Source organism: Lutra lutra, chromosome 3, assembly GCF_902655055.1.
Source record: "Lutra lutra chromosome 3, mLutLut1.2, whole genome shotgun sequence".
NCBI lineage: Eukaryota > Metazoa > Chordata > Mammalia > Carnivora > Mustelidae > Lutra > Lutra lutra.
The window spans coordinates 94,555,173-94,580,024 of NC_062280.1; the positions used below are offsets into that span (position 1 = coordinate 94,555,173).

A 24,852-nucleotide genomic window follows, 5' to 3' on the forward strand; every position below is an offset into this window, starting at 1 on the left:
CATCATCAAATGTTCCATTTTCCTAAATGATTTTCCCTGGACTTTACTGAACTTGCCATTTGTTCAGCTTCATATAGACATAGCTTCAGAGATCACATATAGAAAAATCAGTTTTTAAAAAGTAGACAAATAAAAGTTGGCAATCCAGTTTTCAACAAAATGGTGTATGGATATACTGCTTATCTGGTTTAAGTCTGCTTACTTCTCAGGTAGGCTGAGGCACTGGAAGGTGGGTGATGCCAAATAACTTGCAAGACGGAATGATGCTCTTGCCAAAAAAGAAAGAAAAATTGTCATGGAAGAGTAAAGGCAAATCAAGCAATCCATATTCTCATAAGCAAATTTATTAGGTCATGTTTCTTCACACATAAGAGACTTTCAGATACTCGATTAAAAACATTTTTTCCATCTTAATAGAAGTCTCAAAAGGTTACTTAAAACTATTTGTGCCTTATCAAATTAAATGTCAAAAAGAGTAAACTTAGGAGCATACAGTAGGCATTTTAGTTGACTTCTCAAAACACATGGCACCCCAGGTGATTCTCCAGTCTAGGAAAGAGCTCCTCAAAGGCTATACGTTAGCATCTTCAGGTGTTATCTGCAGACCCAGAGCTTTGCTACTGTCTGGGAGCTTGTTAAAATTACAGTCTCTATCTCCTTACCCTCAGACCTACTCAGTCAGAGTCTCATTTTAGCAAGTTTGGTCCCATGATTCTCACACAAATGTAAGCACTGCCCGGCCACACAAGTGTCTCCAAAGTAGATTTTAGATGTGTCTGTAACATTGAGTCTAGGGGGTCTCAGACCATTCACTCCTGCCATAGACAGCTTGAAACACATTCCAGTTTGCCAGAGGAGTATTACCGACTCCTATATGTGCCATGAAACTTTAAAAAAAGGTTAGAAAGTCCTTGATTGAGCTAATCAAGTTCATCCGATGACCCCTTCCAGAGATGGTTTAGGAATGGGCACAAAATCCAACTTCAGCCAATGAAGCACGAGATAGTCTTTTAGGGAGTGAAGGAGACTCAGGGAAAATTCTTTTGTTCCTAAGATCCCTCAAAGAGAGGCACTTTCTTATTCTTCTGATTATTGCTGCATCAGGAGGCTATGCCTGAAACTGCCGATGTCAGTCCTCCTAAAATCCGGAGGATGAAATCAACACCAAAAATGACAAAGCAGACAGGTTGAGAGCAACTCTGTTCTCGATAACAAGGCTGAGCCACAGAACCAACCAGTCCTAGCGCCCGCATCACCACTAGATTTATTATAGTACGTAATGTATTGCCTTATTTTTTTCAGCCAATTTGGGTTGAGGTTTAGGTTAGTTGCAAATCATCGTAAGACAGAGAAATAATGGATAATTTTGCTGACTGGGTCCAAATTGCTTCATGCATTTTTAAAGGTAAAGCAGTTCTGATATCACAAGCATCTAGAGCATTATCTATAATTCCAACCATTCATTCGAGATTCCAGGAATACAAGTTCCCAGTGAAAACTGAGCAGTGGAGTTAAAAGGAGTGCAAATGAGGTCTCCTCCTGGCACAGCATTTATTCTCAGTGTTTGCTGAGTGAATGAATGAATGAATGATGGCACAGGTGCACAAAATTAAAGTTGCCTTTCAAAACATTTATAATTACCTTAAATTCCATTTGATTTTTACCTCTCCTCTTTCTGAAATCTACCAGGGCTCATTAAAAAATTACTGTTGCTAAGGAGTCCCTGTCAACATCATACACTTAGGTAATTTTACTGTCATTTCTCTAGGTCTCCTCCCAATGTACCTAGTTATACGGCATGGAGATATACCCATAATATTTGAATTATGCAAAGTAAAATATATTAACTACTATGTCGCACCACTCCAAACCAAGGGTCCCTGCAGTATCTTATATTTTTCTACGTATTCAGGGGTATTTGCACAGCCCAGAGATAAGTCTCCTCATGCCTAAGGAAAAGGGATTTGCTGGAGGCCTTATGTTCATTTAAATCCTCTCCTAGAAGAGGTTACTTTCTCATGGTAGAGGTGGTTTCCCCCTTATTGATACAGGGAGATTTACTGTCAGAAGAGAAGAGAGTGTTGCAGAATGCCAGAGTATCCCTTACTTGTTTTCCTAGAGAATGATGAATATGTAGTATATGGTCGTGTCACTGATATTTCCTACTGTACTTTACCCATGAATATCCTAACTTCCTGGCCCTTCAAGGTATGAAAACCCTAGGCATGGGTTTTCAAAGTCTCTTAGAGTTCCCAACAAGCTTCCACTTTGGTAGCTGCCATGTTTTCCCGCTTAGTAACATCCCTCTTACTGGTTTTTTCCCTTCCCTGAAGCACTTCTTATTTTCTTAATGACGCTGCCTGCACTTGAGAAATTCTTGTTTTTGAATCCTATCTGAGGTCTGCTTCTGGGAGAACCTAATCTAAAACAGGGTCATCCCTTTTCAAGGTGCTCATCCAGAACCAGACTGTACATCTGTTTTAGGGGTAGCAAGGAGAGCCAAAAATTAAAATCAACAGTAAGGGGCTGCCTGGGTGGCTCAGTGGGTTAAGCCTCTACCTTCGGCTCAGGTCCTGATCTCAGGGTTCTGGAATCGAGTCCCACATCGGGCTCTATGCTAGGCAGGGAGCCTGCCTCCTCCTCTCTCTCTCTACTTGTGATCTCTGTCAAATAAATAAAATCTTAAAAAAAAAAAAAAATCAACAGTAAGTGGGGACATCATGTAGTAGGAAAGGGAACACCAAAGAAGGGCAAATAGAAGAAGTGCAAGTAGAGAGGTGGTCAGGTAAGGCACCTTTAGAAAGTGAATGTGAGCTAAGACTTAAAAATATCATAACACAAGGCACATGTCAAATGTCTCTTTAAATGAACAAAACGTAAAATTTTGGATCTGCAGTGACTTAAATTACAATTGTGTTCCCTTGCTCCAGAACAGAGCAAAGCAATAGCAATTTCACTTTGTGTTATTACCATTCTGCTTTATGAGACATGGAACCTGCTGGCCTCCATCTGACATACTGTGAATTGGAGAGTCTGCTCAACTCAAACTTCTTCCCTAATATTGCTACTCAAATCGATTTACCTTCAGTTCCAAGGGTGACAAGATTGTTGTCTACTAGGTGGAACATGGCTTTGGACAATGCTTCTGCTATTAGAGAATATTCTTTGGAGGCAAACTTTGCAACTGGATCTGTACTTCCACGCTTTCAGCACAGGTCATAAGCACAGTGTCCCTTACCTTGCCATCCAAGAGAGATTTCTCTTCAGGGAAGAAGATGCAACTCCAAATGGCCCTGGGAAGTCTATATGTAAATAGCAGTGGAGTGGGACTTTAATCCAGGGTGGAGGGAGTTTGATGAGTGGCTTCCAGAGAGAAGGCAATAGAGTAAATCCAAGTATCTAACATCATTAAAGAGTATTTGGTGACTCCTAAGTTGAACGTCCATTTTTGTTAAAAGACAACATGTTAGACAATCACTTGATTTATATGATCAGCCTTAAAATGTGAGAGCCTCACTCTCTATGAGAAAGCCTGTATGAAGGCTGTTGAGGATACAGAAACATAGAAGTGGGGCTCCTTCCTCTGGACTCACAAGAAGCTTCCCTGGCCTGAGGGCCTTGCTGTCTTGGAAAGGACTCTGAGCTTAGAGACATGTGTTTCAGGCAATATCATTAAATGTCTTATAAACTATATTACATAGTTTACACTTTATCCCAAAGGTAATAAGAGATCTATGAAAGGTTTTATGTATAACCAGATCCATGATTTAGAAAGATCAGAGGCTGCTGTGTGAGGAATGGAGCAGAGGGGAGGAGAGGAGAGATTAGATACAGAGGAAATGTGATGGTTATAATGGTTGTTTAGGAGAGAGGTGAGCAGAATTCAGGCAGGAGGCAGTGCTCCTACACTTGTTCTCTTTGGGAAGGCAGCTGTGACTTAGGGGAAGATACCAGTCATTGATATGCTGTGACAGAACACGTGCTGAGATAACACTTAATGTATCTGTACAACTTCCACACCTCTTTTCGTGGTGTCAGACAGGCCATATTTCACGTCATTACCTAGAAGTATATACTGTCTATATTTAGGACAACTTCAGATACTTTAGAAGTTAAAAAAAAAAAATGCCAATTCTCTACTGAATTTGAATGTATAAGCATACCCAATGACAGGAAGTCTACTCTTAGGTATGTATTCAACAGAAATGCACACATATGAGCACCACAAGATGGGGATAGTCATAGCAGTGTTATTTCTAATAGCCCCAAATTCAGAACAAATCAAATATCCATCCATCAACAATAAAAATAGATAAGATGTGGTCTATACAATAATATGATATACCTAAAGACATAATAGAGCAATGGAAATGAAATATTAGCACAAATCACAACATGGATGCTGTCACAAACATGTTGAGGAGGAAAAGACAGGCACAAAGAGTATACAGTGCAGAATCCATTTATGTAAATTATTTTTACAATGAAAAAACTAATTTATAGTGAAGTGGTCCAAAAAGACACCACCCTAAAATGTGCCTCTTTGACAAATTATTTTAATCCAGTTATTTTTAAGAAACTAAACACAGGAGAAGTTTTGAAAACCAAGTATAAGTTACCTTGTTGTAAGAGACATTTACATATATAAAGGAAAACTCCATTTATAAGGGTGCCTCTCTCTCCGTAGCAGGAAAGAGTGGGGGGATGACTCAATCTCTAGAACCTCTTATCAATAGAGAAAGCAACAACTTAAATACACATAAGAACCTTACTTATGATTACTGTGCTTTTCCCTATAACCTGCCATAACCCACTCCCCAGCCCCAACATCTTTTCTGTCTTTAGTTGAAGATGGTATTTAGGGTGATGACTTCTGGCCATTTCAGGGAGTTACTCTGTATTTCTGGGTCACTCCTACGTATACAGGAGATATACTGTTACTAAACTTTTGTTTTTGTCCTCTTAATCTGTCCCAAATGATTTTAATTCTTAGACCAGCAAGAAGAATGTTGCAAGGTAAAGCAAAAATTTTTCCTCCCCAACAATACTGTTGGAAGTAGTAGTTCTATTTGGTGAGAGGAAGCGGGTAGTAAGAAAGGTGGAGTACAAAGGGGCCATCTGAGATGTTGATAATCTATGATTTCCTGATGCTGGTGGCAACTGAAAGGAAAGGTTCACTATGTGAAAATTCATACAGCTCTACCCATCATGATTTGGCCATCTTTTTGTTATACTCCTTAAAAATGTTTATAAAAATAAAGATGCAAAGAATCACAAATTCATAGGAAATTAGTCAGAAATATATAAAAAGTTGTGTTCCTTTCTGCTACAAAAAAAAAAAAAATGTGGTGCTGAACAGGATATTTAGAAATAAAATAAATTAGGCTTCCTGTACAGGAAGCAGTGACAGTAGCTTTACTATGTATCTGAGTTATTACGACTAAAATATTTGACCACAAATGTTCAAGTAGCTAAGTGTGAAGAGAGAAGCAATCTGCATAACTTAGTTCTAAAAGGCAGTATTATATAGGTGAAAGCAAATGGAGTTGGAAATACAAATTATGTGTTAGAGACCAAGGAAAAAGCATCCTACCTAACATTTATCAAGCACACACTATTTTTCCAATAATGAGAAAGAAAGTTTGTATTTTCATTTTATATTAATACAATAATTTCATGAGGTCGTTGGCATTATTATACCCATTTGACAGATCATGAAGGTGAGACTCAGGTTAAATAATTTTCTCCTGTTCCCACAACTAGGAGATGACAGGGTAGCATTTGACCTCAGACCTGATTGACTCAACCTGTTGCATGTATCAGTGGGTGGATTTGGGCAAGACATTACACCTCTGTAAGCCTCAGTGTCCTCTTCTGTGAAGTGGGGGTTGGGGGGTGGTCCCCCCCCAGATTGGCTTTGAGTAGCAAACAAACAGTGGTTGTGTTCACTGTTTGGATTCGAAAGGACAGGCTAGGTTAACTGCAAAGAAAATCTTTTCCAGAGCTGAACTCAGCAGAAATGGTAGTCTCAGAGGCAAGAGTCTCAATTAGGGCAGCATTCACTAAGTTGCCTGATCAGAGGAACCAGTAAAAACAATCCATTGTTAACAAATACACATTCCTGGATCCACTCTAACTGTGCAGACCACAGTCTCCAGAGCAGGGTCCTGGGAAAGTATCTTTACACCACTTCCCACCCCCATGGTGACTGTTCTGTTCTTATGATCAGCAAAGGTTATGAAATAATTTATATGCAAACAGCGAATCATGGAACACTACATCAAAAACTAATGATGTACTGTACGGTGACTCACATAATAAAAACAAAACAATGAACTCTGGATTTCAAAATTCAGATAAGCTTCTCAGAGAAACTATTTTTATCCTGACTCTCAAGTCATGTAGAAAAAAAAATAAATCATGATTCAATAAATGCTTTTCTGTAGGGGTCTAGTATAGGATCCAGTCAGGATCTAGGTAACTGGCTTTCTGGTAACAATATTGGGATAAAGCTTGAAAGATCTAAAGGGTATAAGCTTTAACTCATAGGTAAATCCTGAAGATCTAATGCACAGCATAGTGATTATAATAGACAATACTCTACTATTAGGTTCAAAGTTGCTAACAGATTGGATTTAATTGTTCTCATCACAAAAGGAAATGATAGTTATGTGACATGGGAGACATGTTAGTTAATGCCTTAATAGTGACATTGCAAATATAAATGTATCAAATCAGCACACTGTACATCTTAAATGTATACAATATTATAAATTATATCTTAAAAAACAGATAATTAGCAAGCCATTAATATCTTACTTTCAAGTAGATATTCAGAAATTTTTTTTTAATGAAGGCGCTATACGCCCATCATTTCAATTTTGTTTTCTGAAAGGTATGTTTATTATAACCAAATCTTGTGGTTAGAGTCAAAACCATGTTCTTTCAATACCTGAAAAAAAGAGGGAAGTTTCCATTCTGTATTTAAAGCTTAAAAGACTGACAGAATGATTCAAAAAAGATATGAAAAGTAGGTTCTGCCACTATTTTTCTACAAAAACACTGGAGATCTTCTACTTTAAGTACTTGGTTAAGAAGATGGTTTTAGAAACTGGAAACACAGATGATGTGATTTCCTGCTAAAGCTGATGTTATCCAATGTAATATTTCAGGACTTTAGGAGTTAAGAGACCAGGGATAATATGAGATACGGGAACACAGTGAAACGGTTACAAAGAGAAAATTTGACAAAATTTCCTTGTTCATAACTTTGCAGCTGTCCCCAGCCGATCCTGGAATTCCTGCTTAGAAACAGTATAGGGGCTAAGGGCAGGCTGCCCCACTATGGGCTACTTCGGCAGGAAAATTACTCTAAGCTGAAAGCAATCGAGACCCTATCAGCTCGAGAGAAACTTTTGCACCTCCCTTAAACACACAAAAGAGGTCTTTCCCAGAATAAGGATCACTCTCAGAGATAATATTATCAAAATGGCCCATTTGCATGGCAGGGCAAACATCTAATTACCAAACATCTGCTCTTCTTATCACCCTGTGAATTGTATTCCTTTTGCCTGAAGTCCCAGACTCCTACCCTCTTTCTCCTTGGTTCAGAATGACCTGTAGACCTCATATTGCCTGTCCTTGGAATTTTCATGTCTGTGTGGATTCCCCATACATGCTCTACTAAGTTTGATTTTCTCCTGTTAATCTGTCTCAAGTCAATTCCATTCTTAGTCCAGCTAGAAGGACCCTTGAAAAGGAAATAATTCTTGTTCCCTGACAACAGCATTAGGAATATTTACCAAAACAGCCTAATAAAGAACATTCTAGAGATACATAAGAACATCTGAATAACAAAAGTAATTTTGAGTATTTGCAGAGTAGCAATACCCAGTATCAAAACACAGTAAAATTCAAGACAGAGAGGACAAAAGGCATAAGAAAATTGCTTTCATGAGTGATTCTGGCAGCTCTCAAGAAAAATGATCAAAGTTCCAAAAGATTTTAACAAGCCCGAGGGGTATTATTTTGGAATGATCAAGAATAGTTTATGTGTAGACACAAATGTGGGGGAAGAGAAATCTCTTAAGAAAAACAATTTTTCTTCTAGACGGTGACAGGGCAAGAACAGAAAAGAAAAATTGCCTGTCCTCTGAGCTCTACTCAGCTCAATTAGTGAGATGTCACAACATGAGAGCAGTTTCGATTGGCAGACAGGCATAAAGGAAAAAAAAAAGGAAGAAGACTGGCCCTTAGGAGCTGTTTTATGCTGCCTCTGAGATGGGAAGCAGTGTACCGGGTTTTGGAATAACTACTACTACGTTAGAGAGAGGTGATGTGTTCTAGAGTATCTGCCCTATTAAATCCTCCCAAATAACCCTGAGGAATGAATCACTGTACTTCGCTTAATTCTATGGCATATATTTTACACTTAAAACAAAGCCTTTTCAAAGGTGCAAACACCAACACCCCTCCCCACACAAGAATGGTACACCTGAATGTACTTAATCATGGATAAGCTTGGACTGCCTACCATTTTAATGCTCAAGAATAGGACTTCTTGGGGCGCCTGGGTGGCTCAGTGGGTTAAAGCCTCTGCCTTGGGCTCAGGTCATGATCCCAGGATCCTGGGATCGAGCCCTGCATCGGGCTCTCTGCTCAGCAGGGAGCCTGCTTCCTCCTCTCTCTCTCTGACTGCCTCTCAGCCTATCTCTGTCAAATAAATAAATAAAATCTTTAAAAAAAAAAAAAAAAAGAAGAATAGGACTTCTTACTCCATTACAGTCTGGGTCTCTTGCCAAAGTACTAAGTCCAAAGTGAGCAGGACATTGCCAGGAATGATTTGGACTAGCCTAGAATGAGTGGGAGTTGGGCCGGTCAAAAAGAAGCAAGAAGCCAAAACTGGTTAAGTCGAATTAAAGCTTAAGTGTAGCCATATTTTTCAGGTAAACAGATATTCAGATAGACTGACCGTTTCCACATCCTAACATTTTGCTATTAATTAACAAAGTAGTATTAAAATGAGCATAAGCTCTTTCTCTGTAGAAATATATTTTTTATCTGCAAGCCTCTCCTAAGAAAGAAATATCCATGCTAAAATATTTCTGTGCATCTTTGGAAAGAAAAGTATTCTTTAAAACATTATTACCCTACTGTGAAAAATACTCATTTTCAAATTTAGACCACTTCTCTCTGGGGAGAAGACAGACCTTTAAAATTGCAATTATTTCTAAAAAAGCGCACACATTTAATTTATATCCTCTCATTTAGTTGCAAACATAAGCAAAACTCAAAAATGTATTTAAGTAGGCAGCATGTATTTTTAAAAAGAATAGGTAATGAATCTCAATGTATCATCCCCACCCCCACCCCCATATACACTGTTAACACACAGATTTCCAACCAAAAACAAAATATAATTCCCTGGAACTCTTGCCTTCAATCACGTGAAGAATTCATAAGGGGAAATATAAGTCCAAGAGAACTTTAATGTCCCTACATTTGAGCTTTTATTAAGGAGAATTCAAAATAAAAAAATAGCAAAAATATAAAGTTAAATAATCTACTCAACATATTATAGACTATAAAAAATTTAAAATATATTATGAATTTTATTATGCACAGGAGAGTCAAGGGCATCAGCCAACTGACCTGATAATCCAATAAACTACTTAGAAGTTTTCTGCCTTGATAAGAGTTTTGAGTAAACTACATGCCAGAACTATTTAGCATCACAAATATATTTTGCAGAAAGCTATTCAAGTATTGCTGTCACTTTGTCACTTCTAGAGAAAAAGCCATCACATTGATAGTTTCAGGTTTAAAAGGGAGGCTTTTTATGAGAGATTATAAATATTGATTCCACTAACAGGTTCAGAGCAGTTTATGAGCTTATGTACATAACACCAACTTTTTTTTTTTTTTTTTTTTTTTAAATCACGCAGATTTCAGTGGGGATCCAACAGTCAGGAGTTTTCAGATCAATTTTGAAAGACTGTTTGGGCAATTATAGTTTGGAGGTCCCTATGTCTTTCTTCTAGAAGGACTAGTGTTTTTGAGAATTTAAATGACATCATAGCATAGGAGATCAGGGTTCTAACATTTTTTCTACAGAACTAGCCACCCAGTCATCCAGAGAGAAGGCTTTTTTTAGAATAAAGCATCTAGTAAACATCATTTGACAATACACAAGGTAGTGCACTAGGGGCTAGAATGAGTTACAAAAATAGAAAGACCTTGCCTTCACAAGACCTCCAGTTCTACAGAGAAATGAAGAAGAATGAATAAGCACATGTAGGTAGGCTGACATTTACACAGATATGTGCATTATATATACATATACACAAATTGTATATATGTTTACATATATATTTATTAACAGTCTGTTTGGCTCCATCTGACATATACAGAATTTTCCTCTTGTACAGGTACTAAAGATATGTGCCTCTCTTACTGCTAAAATTTGGGTTATATATTTTTCTAAGCACTTACTTATGTGAACAGAACAGAGAGTATTAACCTGGTCCTAAAAACAGGAAAGTAAATCTAAACCCGAGAACTAATTGGAAAGGAGACAAATAACCTAAAGCCAGTAGTGAAACTGAACTTTACAAAAAAGGCTCCGTGGGTGTAGCTCTAACTAGATCATATTTCCAGCTTAGGAAAACAAATCGCCATCTTTTCTAAAGAAAACTTGCCATAAATAATGGAAGCTGGGGAATATTTCCTCAATAATGAAAATTCCTGCCAACCCAATTTATTTTCAGATGAGTTAAGAAATTATGGATAACTTTCAACAGTTTTCTATATAGTATGTAACATGCACACATACATACATCACACAAGAGGCTCTTATATTTAAGAGAGAATATATATAATGAAGTCAGCAAAGATTGGTTTCCACATATCTACTCCCAGGTAAAAAGTGTGTTTGCTTTAGAAAAGAAATTTCTCTAAGGAGAATTTCTTCTAAATTTACAATTTTTTTTTTTAAATAACTATTCTTCCTTGCCGTTCAGAGACTTATAGGTGAGAGGGAAGCGTTATTACCCAATGCCCCTATCAATTAAATTATGTTAAAATACAAAGTATGGATTAGGGTGAAGTTTTTCAATTCAAGTTGAATTAAGGTATAAGGACCTATTTAGAAACTGTCCCTGTTCCCCTTCCCCCAGGGGATTTACTTGGAGACAAGTCCCGGAAACCAGCTTCAGGTAACAAAGCCCAGATACAAAGGTGGGTCAGGCCAGGTGGAGACCTCCGATCAGTGGGGGGATGCATACTGTCTCCCTGGCTACCAAGGAGTATGGGCCCCGCCCTTTGGGAGCCTTTTGGGCTCCAATCCCAATCAAGGTGTAATAGGCTGGTTCAAATGTCTACTAGGGTAAATTGTAACTCAACTGGTCACCTAGCATCACTGTGGAGTTTCCTGTGTGTGTTACAATCTCATTGGCCACCTGTGCGTGGCCAGGCCCGAGCCCATGGCCTTTGCCCTTAAAAGCTAGACTGTGAAACAGAGAAGGGTCACCCTCTCTTGCTAGAGGTGAGGCCCTGAACGTTCGGTTAGATTCTTGATGCTTGGCATGAAATAAAGCTTTGCTTGACCTTCGCTTTGTATCGGTCTCGGTCCTTTAATCATGGACCCATTATTGGGGCATAACAAAGGCACACACATGCTAGACATCTGAAACCTCTTTATAGCAGAACACATACCACATACCACACTAAATTTGATTTCTCCTCATTAAAAGCCAGGATTCGTTTTGGAGCATAGCAAACAAATGTCTCTGGAATGCTAATATTCCCTTCTTGAACCCAAGAGTTAGAAATACCTCTTGCAGACAGCCCCATCCTCACATATTTTCACTTATGGAATTTATCTAAGTTATTCTTAAACTTGGGTTCAAGTTTTTTTTCCAGCTTGTACTACTTCTTAAGGTTACCAGTTTCATATGTCAATTAAGCATTTTGAGAAAGTTTCCTTTAAGTCAAAACAAGTTGACAATTATCTTTATCTTATTCATACTCTCAAATTTGATATACATACTTCTACACATTTGCCTTTGCATACTGAAAATAGAGTCTTAAAGTGTGCACTCCAATGAAGTCCCTTTAATCCCTTGGTAATTTCCTAGTTCATAAAATTAGCATATTAAAAATCAGTGTTTAACATAAGTGTTATTAAGTTTTAGCTCTCATTGAAGGTTTTGAGAAAGAATAAGAACTACGGAGTATTGTTTATAAATGCTTAGTAGTTATTTTCCTTTTTATTATCATTATTATTTTTTAATTTATTTGACAGACACAAGTACGCAGAGAGGCAGGCAGAGAGAGGGGGGAAGCAGGCTCCCTGCTGAGCAGAAAGCCTGATGCAGGTTTTGATCCCAGGATGCTGGGATCATGACCTGAGCAGGAAGGCAGAAGCTTTAGAGCCACCCAGACAGCCCAGTTATTTTCCTATTTAAATGTCTGGAAAATCCCCTAGGGAGGGGGAAATAGTCCTCATACATAGAATTCACTAGAAAAATTTTCCTTGTATTCATAAATCTGTCTTACACCTTTCTTTGTACTAAAGCAAGGTTTATTATCTCCTTAGACCATCTCTGCTCTGATTGTTGCTCTCCTGTTTTTATTAAACATATTGTAATATTCCCCCTCACCAAACTACCATATTTGTGAAGTTTTGAGGGTTTCTTTGTTTTTGCAATCTCTATGTTGATTTTATGATTTTCTGCCTTGTCTTCCCCCATAGGTTTGCAATAGTTTTGAGAGAAGAAACTATAATCACTATCTAACTGCATAATCTTAAAAAAAAAAAAAAAGAGAGAGAGAAGAGAGAGTAAAATACTCTGCCATCTTAGAACATAACTATTTTTTGGTGGAATGGTAATTTTTCACTTTTCAGTGAATTATGGGTCTCTTAGCAAAACTTATGAGAAAAATATCTAGGATGTTGGCCTTAATTGACACATGGTATCTACTTGCATGTCTGTATGCATTCAAATTAATTAAGAATGGAAATATGGGGGCGCCTGGGTGGCTCAGTGGATTAAAGCTTCTGCCTTCGGCTCAGGTCATGATCCCAGGGTCCTGGGATCGAGCCCTGCATCGGGCTCTCTGCGCGGCAGGGAGCCTGCTTCCTCCCCTCTCTCTCTCTCTCTGCCTGCCTCTCTGCCTACCTGTGATCTCTGTCAAATAAATAAATAAAATCTTAAAAAAAAAAAAAAAGAATGGAAATATGGATTTTCATTCCATTAAACAATCTGTACAGAAAGTCTAATCAAAAGGGGGATCATAGAGCAGAAATTAATAGAATTAGTAATTGAAGCCTGTGCATGCAGCTATTCTGTTAAAATAGCTGCGTGATTACAAAGGAACTATATATACATATAGGACACCTTTCACGACTTTAAGAATAAAGAATTTTCAAAAATCATCAACATGTGCTCTACCTATTCAATTGATTAAAAAATACATCTGTCCTAATCTGATAACCACTATATAATCATGGGAGAAATTTGAGGTCTTTATTAAAATTCTTAACTAAATCTTAGACTGTTACATGGGTAAAGGCAACTAACATACTCTAATCAATTTTGCGTAGGATGGCAATTTTACTAGACATCTATATGGAAGGGTATACTCCAAAATCTATTTATGAAAATAGCTTTGACTTTTAGGGTAACAGGTAGAGAAATAGCTTAGAAAAGACATGAAAAAACTGGAAACCTTAGTGAGGTTGAGAAGAAAAAAATAGATGAAGAGTTTGGTGAAGGAAAAGAGTACCCCATTTTTGGAGTACATGGATGAAACCACTAACTAGTTACTTCCATAAAGTACTTGACATTCTCCCAACATTAGTATTTATATATTTTTTAGTATTTAAACACACACACACACACACACACTCAAATCACTTTTATAATATGAATAATCAAGTTATACTTCAAGACCACACAAAACCAGGTGGATTATTTCTCATACACATTATCATTGCCAGTAACACCAACTTGGTCTCTGCATTACCTAGGAGTGGACAAGGCCTCCATTACTAACTCTGTTTTATTACTTTATGTCCTCCTAACCCCTCTTTTGAACTTGTGATAACTTTTTATGAGTTACTTGTAGCAAGACAATGACTTCCATTTCCAAAAGAAATAATCAAGTGAGTAAGTTTTTAGTTTTGTTGTTGTTGTTGTTGCTTCATGTACTTTACCTGATTCTTGAGATCCAGTCTGGGACATGGACGACCTCCATTGTAAGGTTTTTCTTTTAGCCATTTGGACCGAATTCGCACTCCAATCCCACAAGATGAGCTGCAAGACCCCCAACTAGACCAGTCGCTTAACTTGCAATCAAATGGGCATGGGACGACACACTCTTCTTGAATATAACCTGAAAGAAAAAGATTTATGTGAAGGGAGGAAAATCTAGGCAAAATGTACTGATCAAATTTACCTCTTTATAGAAAGTAAAGAGTCACAGATCAGATTGTTCTACAATATCGCTGCAATGGCTTCAGTGCTTTTCTATTCAAATAAACAAAGGTTTAAAGAAATAGGTAATATAGTCACATCTGCATTCCAAATTTGTGCCATCTTATCACTTTATAGCCAATTCTGGGAGGAAAGAACAAAGAAAATGCAGTTACTCCTATTTTCTGTTAGGAAGAAATAAATTATCGCAGGGCTAATGATGGCACCATCTCCCCTCACTGAGCCTTATGTTCTATAATTCCCACAACTCACCAGCTGGGATCAGGGTACATAAAAGAATGCACCTTTTTTAGTATCTGTGTGCAAAGTTTTCACTAAAAGAGCTCTTGATTCTTACTTCCAGGTAGTGTGGCTTGGAGTTGGGAGGAGGAGAGACAGTGGACCACAAATTAAGAGAAGCAGGATATTATACCAACTACAGAAACAGTGAAAAGTTCCATGATGATATTGACTGGAATCAAGAGACATGGGTGGAAATGCACAGGTAGATGCTCTAGTTAGCTGGTCTTATTCCTATCCCAGCCCACTTCTTGCTATAGTCTTTTTCTGGATGATCCCATTATTTAACTATCACCTCCACTGATCATTACCAAATATTTATTTCCAATTCTAACCTTACTGACTTTTCTAAGACCTACTGATACACTCTAATTGGATGCCTGATTATCTCCAAATTCAACATATCTAAAAGAGAGGCCATCAATTTCCTTAAAAAAAAAAAAAAAAAGGAAAGAAAAAAGCTAATTCTCTTGTATCATTCATCTTAATTAAGTGCAACGTATCTGATCCCTGTACCCTGGTGTCCATGCCTGTATAATTTTATCCCTTTGAGTTTGGGCAGAACCTTTGACTATAATAGAATTCCATTGCCATGATTGGGTTATAATATATAGTAAAAAGTGAGGAACTTCACCAATATAATAATATGTCAAATTAGTTAATTTTGAGATGATCAAAAAGGAGATTGAGAGTTTGGCCCAATATGGTAGCATAAGACGACCCTGAACTCACAACCTCTGTGGACATACCAGATCTACATGCAGTTATACAGCAATTCTTCCTGGAAGACTGTGAGCTAACTAAACAACTTCTGCACAACAAAAAAAGAGACCACGTAGAGAATGCAAGACAGCTGTGACACAGTAACTAAAGAAACCACCACGCCTAGTGCTGTGAAGTATAGTGAGAAAGGATAGTACTGAGGGACCATGAATGGTTTGTCTATCCGGGGCACAGAAACAAACAAGCAAACAAACAAGGTTTAAAAAAGCATTAGAATGAAAATAGCCTTAGAACCCTGTCAAGTAGAAAGCTGCTAGAACTCTCTCCAGGTTGGAGGGGTTGGCTAGGATCACAGTGATATTCCCCTCTATCGTCCAGATAGCAGGGTCCAGGCATCCTAGCCAGACTACCACTTCAGCAACCCCTGGGCCCCTAGTCCACACCAGCCCCAGATGCCCCTGGGGCACAGAAAAAGCCACAGGTTAAAAGAGTAACATAAAGGATCCAGCCTTAGATCTCTGCCATACAATGGGAAGGCTGCTGGAAATCTCTCCAGGTTGGAAAGCCTGGCAAGTGCCACAGTTTATTTACTCCTTCCATCTTGATAATGTGGACAAAAATGGGATCCAGGCACCATAGAGGGCCTATTGCCTCAAGTGAGCCTCTTGCCTCTAACCAACACTAGCCACAGCTGCCCCATCAAGGAGGCCCCAGGGCAGCCGATACTGGGACACACCTGGTCAGTACTCACTATAGCTTCAGTCATCTTTCCAAGGTGGTGTAAGCACAAAACACCCCAGAACACTCCAGGTCTGCACCACTTAGGCACTATACAATTTGGCAGGGGGAGCCCTACGTGGAGTGCTTTGGGAACACCTGGGCCACTTCCACCTCAGCTCCAGCCATTGTGCCAGGATGCCTTGGGTGTGAAGTACCCTGGGACACACAGCCCATGCCCATATATGCTCCAGTCACCCCACCAGGGTGCCCCTTCTGTGCAGAGTGCTCTGAGACACCCAAGCTTACATCTACTTCAGTTCAGCTGTGCTGCTAGGACAGTCCCAGCCTGGAGGGTCCCAGGTTCCCCAGCCCACCACAGCCACAGCTCCAGCAGCGAAAGTGACCAGATATACCTCTAGTTTAGGTGAAGTAGCTCTTCTGCCGAATTCATATAAACAAAGTCAAGCAAATGGGGAGACAGAAGACAATATTCCAAATGGAAAAACAAGGAAATGAACTAAGTGATGTGGAAATGTGCAATATGCTTGATTAAGAATTGAAAGTAATGGTCATAAAGATGCTCACCAGACTAAAAAGAGTGAATGAACTCAGGGAGAACTCCAACAAAGAAACAGAAAACATTAAAAAATAACAATCAGAGTTGAAGAATACAATAACTGATATGAAACATACACTGATGGGATCAAAAGAATGAATCAGTAGTCTGGAAGACTGGGTAATAGAAAGTGACCAAACTGAATAGCAGAAAGACACAGGAAAAAAAATGAGAATAGGTTAAGGGATCTTTTGGACAGTATCATGTAAACAAATGTATGTATTATATGGAATCCCAGAAGGACAAAGAATAAAAGGGGCAGGAAACTTATTTGAAGAAATAGTAACCAAAAAATTTTCCTAACCTGGGGAAAAAGAGATATTCAGTTTCAGTTAGTACTAAAAGCCTCAAACAAGATGAATCCAAGGAGGTCTACACCATGACACCCAAGAATAAAAGTGGCAAAGATTAAAAATAAAGAGAATTTTAAAAGCAGCAAGAGGGGAGCAACTATTACGCACAAGGGAAATCCCATAAGACTATCAGCTGACTTTTTTTTTTTTTTTTAAAGAAACTTGGCAGGCCAAAAATGAGTGGCAAGATATAGTCAAAGCACTAAAAGGAAAACAAACAAAACAAAACCTATAACTAAGAATATTCGATCCAACAAGATCATCATTCAAAATTAAAGGAGAGATAGTGTTTTCCAAACAAAAAGTCAAAAGAGCTCATCACCACTAAACTTACCTGAAAAGAAACTGTAAAAGGAGCTTTAAGTGAAAAACAAAAGGTCATAAAGAGTAAAAGAATGAAAGAAAATGGAACTCAAAATACAAAGATGTAAAATATGACAATATATACATGAACTATGGAGCAGAGTAAAAATGTTCTTTTAGAATGCATTGAAGCTTAAGTGATCACCAACTTAATATAGACTGCTATATATTTAAGATGTTATATATGAATGTCATGGTAATCACAAACCAAAAACCTATAATAGATACACAAAAAAAAAAAATAAAGAGGAAAAAAGCCAAACATAAGACTATAAAAAGTCATCAATCACAAAAGAAGGGAACAGAGAAGTATGTAAACAACCAGAAAACAATTAAAAAATGGCAATAAGTACCTAACTATCAATTACTTCCAAAGTAAACGAGCTAAATGCTGTAATCAAAAAATGTAAGTTAACTGAAGGAATGAAAACCAAGCCCCAACTATAAGTTACCCATAAGAGACTCACTATAGACACATACGAACAAAAAGTTAAAGGATAGAAAAAGATATTCCATGCAAATTGGAGAGAAAAAAAAAAAAAAAGCTGACATAGCAGTACATATATTAGACAAAGGAGACTTTAAAACAAAGATTGTATCAAAAGACAACAAAAGTACTACACAATGATAAAGGGATCAATCCAGTAAAAAGATAATGATTGTACATATCTATGTATCCAAAATTTGAGCACACAAATACAAAAAGTGAGTATTTGAAGACATAAAAGGAGATACTGACAGTAATACAATAGTGGTAAGGTACTTATCATCCCACTTACATCGATGGATAGATAATCCATGTAGAAAAAAAAAAAATCAATAAAGCAGCAGTGACTTTTAATGACACATTAGGCCAGACGGACTCAAGATGTACACAGAAAATTCCACCCCAAAACAACACAATACACGTTCTTTTCAAGGGCCCATGGAACATTCTCCAGAATAGATGTGTGAGGTCACAAAGCAGGTCCCCCAAAATTTAGGAAGATTGAAATCTTATCAAGTATCTATCTTTTCCAACCCCAAAGGTATGAAACTAGAAATCAGTTATAAGAAAAGGACTGGAAAAAGGTACAAACACATGGAAGCTAAATGAAATGTTACTCAACAACCAGTGAGTCAATGGACAAATCAAGAAAAAGGAGAAGTTTAAAACCTGAGACAAATGAAAATAAAAATGTAATGGTCCCAAAGCTTTTGGACATAATGAAAGGTATTCTAACAGGGAAATTTGTAGTGATACAGGTGTACCTCAAGAAACTAACAAACAAGCAAACAAAACCAAATGATCTAATCTTTGTCTAAAGGAACCAGAAAAAGAAGAACAAAGTCAGTCTAAAGTTAGAAGGAAGGAAATAATAAGAGCAGAAGCAAATGAAATAGAGACAAAAAGAAAAATAGAAAAGATAAGTGAAACCCAGGAGTTGGTTCTTCGAAAAGCAAAATTGATGAACTTTAGCCATATTACAAAGAAAAAAAATTAAAAAGACCCCAAATAAGTAAAATCAGAAATAAAAGGAGGAAGTGACAACTGATACCACAAATACACAAAAGATCATTAGATTATAGGCCAACAATCTGGACAACTAGAAGAAATGGATAAAGCTTAGAAACATATAATCTTTGAAAAGCAAATCAGGAAGAAATTGAAAAAAATCAACAAACTATGAGGAACAAAACTAAATCAGTCATCAAAAAATTTAAAAAAAACCACTATGAGACAAAAGTTCAGGATCAGATGTATTCATAGGTAAATTTTACCAAACATTTAAAGAAGAGTTAATACATACTCCCCAAATTAATCCAAAAAAAAAAAAAAAAAAAAAAGAGGAAAGAAAGATTGAAAATACATTCTGCGAGCACAGCATTGTCCTGATACCAAAACCAAAGGCACTATAAAAGAAAAAAGAAACTACGGGCCAATATCCCAATAAACATGGATACAAGAATCCTCAACAAAATATTAAGAAATTGAATTTAATAATACATTAGAAAGATGATTCACCATCATCTAGTGGTATTTATTCTGGAGACGCAATGATGGTTCAATATCCACAAAGTATTCAATGTGATACACCACATCAACAAAACATAAGATAAAAATGATAAGGTTATCTTAATATATACAGAAAAAGCCTTTGACAAAATTCAACATCCATTCATGATAAAAACTTGCAACAAAGTGGTTTTTTAGGGAACATACTTCATCATAATTAAGGCCATATAGGACAAAGCCAGAACAGACATCATACTCAACAGTGAAAAACGGCTTATCTGTAATGTCAGGAAAAAAGACAAGAATGTCTTGCTAGCTTGATTTAACATGGTACTAGAAATCCTAGTCATAGCAGTCAGACAAAATAGGCGCCCAAATTGCTAAGAAAATATGAAACCTTCACCATTTGCAGATGGCATGACATTATACATATAAAACCCTAAAAAAGGCAGCAAAAAACTCTTCGAATGAATGAAATCAGTAAAGTTGTAGGGTATGAAATGTATAGAAATCTGTTGTGTTTCTTACATTAACAGCAAATTAGCAGAAAGAGAAATTAATAATCCCATTTACAATCGCACCAAAAAGCACCTAGGAAAATACCTAGGAATTAACTGAACCAACAAGGTGAAATACTTATACTCGGAAAACTATAATGATGAAAGAAATTGAAAGATATACTATGCTCATGGACTAGAAGAACCAATGTTGTCAAAGTGTCTATACTACCTCAAGCAATGGACAGATTTAATGTGATGCCTATCAAAACACCAATAGCATTTTTCATGAAACATAATTCTAAAATTTGTATGGAACCACAAAGAACTAGCCAAATAGCCAAAAGCACTCTTAAGGATGGAACAAAACTGGAAGTATCACAATCCCAGATTTCAAGATTTACTACAAAGCTGTAATTATCAAAACATGGTACCAGCACAAAAAGACACAGATCACTAGAATACAATAGAGGGCAGAAAAATAAAGCAGTTGCTTTTGTGGTCAATTAATCTATGACAAAGCAAAAGTATACAATGGAGAAAAGACAGTCTCTTCAACAAATGGTTTGGGGAAAGCTGGACAGCTACATGCAAAAGAATGAAACTAGACCACTTTCTTACAGCACACACAAAAATAAGTTCAAAACAGATTGAAGACCTAAATGAGAGACCAGAAACCATAAAACCCCTAGAAGAAAACATGTCTCACAGACATTGACCTTAGCTACATTTTTCTAGATAGGTCTCCTCAAGCAAGGGAAACAAAAAGATTTTGCAAAGCAGAGGAAACAAAACAAAAAATGCAACCTACTGGATGGGAGAAGATATATGCAAATGTTAAGTGTGATAAGGGGTAATATCCAAATATCCAAATAATATCCAAAATACATAAAGAGCTACAACTCGTCACAAGAAAAAAAAAATCCAATAAAACATGGGCAAAAGACTTGAATTGACATTTTTCCAAAGACATATAGATGGCCAACAGACACATGAAAGGATGCTTAATATCACTAATCATCAGAAATGAAAATGAAAACCACAATGAGGTATCACCTTATACCTGTAAGAATAGCTAGTATCAAAAAGACAAGAAATAATAAGTGTTGATGAGGATGTGGAGAAAACAAAACCCACTCACACTGCTCCTGGGAATGTAAACTGGTGCAATCACTGTGGAAAACAGTATGGTGTTTCCTCAAAAAATTAAAAATAGAAATACCATATGATCCAGTAATCCCACTACTGGATAGTTACCCAAAGAAAAGAAAAACACTAACTTTTTTAAAAAAAGATTTTGTTTATTTATTTGACAGACAGAAATCACAAATAGAGAGGCAGGCAGAGAGAGAAGGGGAAGCAGGCTCCCTACTGAGCAGAGAGCCCGCTGTGGGGCTCGATCCCAGGACCCTGAGACCATAACGTGAGTCCAAGGCAAAGGTTTAACCCACTGAGCCAGTCAGGTGCCCCCGAAAACACTAACTTGTAAAGACATATGCACCTTTATGTTTACAGCAGCATTATTTATAATAGTTAAAATATGAAAGCAACCCAAGTGCCCATCAACCAATGAGTAAATAAATAAGTGGTGTATGTGTGTGTGTATGGAATATTAGTCATAAAGAATGAAATCTTGACATTTGTGACAACATAGATAAACTCAGAGGATATTATTCTAAGTGAAATAAGTCATACAGATAAAGATATATACCTCATGACATAACTTGTATGTGGAATATAAAAACCAAACAAACAACAACAACAAAAAGTCAGAAACAGACCCATAAAAACAGAACAAACCAAAGCTGCCATAGGGGAGGGTGGTGAAATGGGTGAAAGGGTGTGGGATGTATAGGCCTGTAGTTTATAGGATGTGTAAGTCAGGGGAGGAACATTACAGGGAACAAACAGGGAATGCAGTCCATGTATTTTAATAGTGTTGTATGGTGATAGATGGTAGCTATACTTGTGAGCATAACATGACATACGTAGGTGTTGAACCAATGTTGTAAACGTGAAAATAATGTAACATTGTGTGTTAAATATATTTCAGTAATAATTAGAAAGGACAGAGTGTCCACGACAGAATATTAGGTGCAAAACAAATAGCTACCACAACAACAAAAAGGAGGGAGGAGTTTACCTGGGAGTGGGCATGACTTAATCAGGTGAAAACTTTTAATTAAAAGAGTGTCTAGTACATTTCTATGGAGGAAGAGATCTCCCGGTGGCCATAAAGATGCAAAGAGCCATGGGTAAAATGCCTGTGGAGTGGCCATATTTCAGGCAACTGCAAGCACCTTCTAGGAACTGTCAATCAGTAAGGAGGCAGGGATCTCAGCCCCACAGTGCATGGACAGGAATTCTGCCAAGAATTTCAAAGGAGCTGGGAAGAGGAGCTTTCCCAAGTCAAGCCTCTGCTGAGACCTTAGCCTTGGCTGGCGTCTTAACTGCTAGTTGAGACTCCCTAGCAGAGAATCTAGGAAAGCCATTCTTGGAATGTGCTCCTCCATGGAAATGGAGGCAATAAATGTTTTGAGCTGCTGAGTCTGTACTAATTTATGCAGCAATTGAAAATTACCATATTATTGCCAATACAAATCTGTTATCTTAAACCTTTCTCCATCATTTTATACATATATTATTAGGTATAATAATTCCAATTGTTGAAACATCACAAATAATGCCTTTTGCTCTATAATTCTTGTGACAGTTCCTGGTTCAAGATCTTTCCTTTTGTTATTGGCCAGTCACTCCGAAGAAAAAGTTTCTTTTCTAAAATATGTAATAACTTAGGCGACTCCACTTTCAAAACCTATGCTGATTCTTCATTTCCTTGAAGATAAGTTGCCAACCACTTTGCAAAAACTGTAGGATTCCTTACCAGAGGCTCTAAGGAAAGGTTTCCAACCCTGGCTGTAAAATATATTCTAACTGCCCAATGACCAGAATGTCAAAGAATGGGACCTAGAGGAATACTCAGGAGAGTCTAATATGCAGTCAAGGTTTAGGGCTACCTCTCTAACTTGTTTTCCTCCTGACCTTCCCGCTCCTGAATCTTGAAATTTGTCCACATAGGCTAATCCATGTTCTCTGGTAATCTCCAACCCTTTCCTCATGCAAAAACTTACTCCAACCAGTTTAGCCTTCCTTGTTCATTACATGAGCCACTCTCTTGCTAACAGAGTCAACTACCTGGCACCTTCACTCTTCTGCCATTCCAGTCTGGCAAAACATCAGACCTAGTTTGGTCCAACCGTTTTCCTACTCCACTTAACCCTGGACTACCTCAGCAGAGATGAAGATAATACTAACTCGCCGCTTGTGACATAGCCGTGTGCGGTCTCCATCTTCAACAACCACGGGATTCTCTGACTTTCCTCCCACTCCCATTCCATATTCTCAAACTTTAAAGACCTCATCCCTTCTTTCTCAGAGAAAAAACAGAAGAACTCCTTCAATTTCCTGTGAATATGTCTGTATGCATTCTCATGTTTTTCTTCTCTTTTCATATCATAATGGAAAAGGCATCCAGTTTCCTATATAGGGCACATTTAAAGAAAAGATTTTATTCATTTGAGAGAGAGAGAGAGATACAGAGAGAAAGAGAGAGAGAGAATGAGCAGGAGGAGAAGCAGACGGAGAAGCAGGCTTCCCACTGAGCCAGGAGCCTGACTCGAGGCTTGTTCCTAGGACCCCAGGATCATGACCTGAGCCACCCAGGTGCTCCTACTTACCACTTAAGTTCTCTACAAGCTCTTTCAGGACCTCGGTTCCTTTATTGGATTTCCCCTCTCCTTCCCTGTATGCATGTGTCTGTGTGTTTGCATGTATGTATTATATGCATTATATACATATTTTAAGTTACATATATGTTATATTAATATGTATATATACACACATAAAATATATATAAGTTCCACTTTTTTTTTTTTTAAGATTTTATTCATTTCATTTGACAGACAGAGATCACAAGTAGGCAGAGAGGCAGGCAGAGAGAGAGAGGAGGAAGCAGGCTCCCTGCCGAGCAGAGAGCCCGATGCGGGGCTCCATCCCAGGACCCTGGGATCATGACCTGAGCCGAAAGCAGAGGCTTTAACCCACTGAGCCACCCAGGCGCCCCAATATAAGTTCCACTTCTTGATTAATATTAGAATGACTTTACATTTCTGAATAATAATCACGGACTAGGGAGATTACACTAAACATCTAAGACTCATCAGGAAGGATCCTTGTGGGGTTGAGAAAAATCACTCCATTTGATGTCATTAAAAGACTAATTTTCTACTGTTTAACATAATTATAATTCTACAGTCCTCTCTAAGGAGTCCTGAGTATTAGTATTAGCTACATAACAAATGCTAATGTAAGATTAAATACATACCACAAGCATTGCTTAATTTTATAGAGAAACTGAGCCAGAAAATGATTCCATTTGCTACTAAACAAAAAATGAGGACTAGTAATTAAGTGGAATTAATTCTCATGGCATTCAAGCTTCAAATATAAAATTCCAGGAGACTTCATATAAATAACTTTTAAATATCTGAGTCCCCATATAGATCCTATTTTAAAGCAGATCTTGAATTAGATGCCCTTTTAATTCAATGAAATTTTAAAATCATTTTCATCAATGCTTGCATATTGAAGGATTTTAGAGAGCCTCTAGCAAGATTTTTTTCCCCTTTCCCCACAAGACATAAACCCAGAGGATCCCTATGAAAGTCAAGGTCATAAATTCAATGAGTATAAAATAATTTTGAAATTCAACACGATTAAGCAACAGTGACATTTATTTTTTCAGGAAACT

At 37.5% G+C, this 24,852-nt stretch overlaps 1 protein-coding gene across 1 annotated transcript in view; it reads right to left on the reverse strand.

Moving 5' to 3' along the window:
- THSD7B (thrombospondin type 1 domain containing 7B) overlaps positions 1-24,852 on the reverse strand; it is a 742,649-nt gene that overhangs the window by 173,994 nt on the left and 543,803 nt on the right. Inside the window, exon 14 of the mRNA XM_047722487.1 lies at positions 14,216-14,394. Coding sequence (XP_047578443.1) covers positions 14,216-14,394 — 179 coding nt within the window. The remainder of the gene's footprint in view (positions 1-14,215; positions 14,395-24,852) is intronic.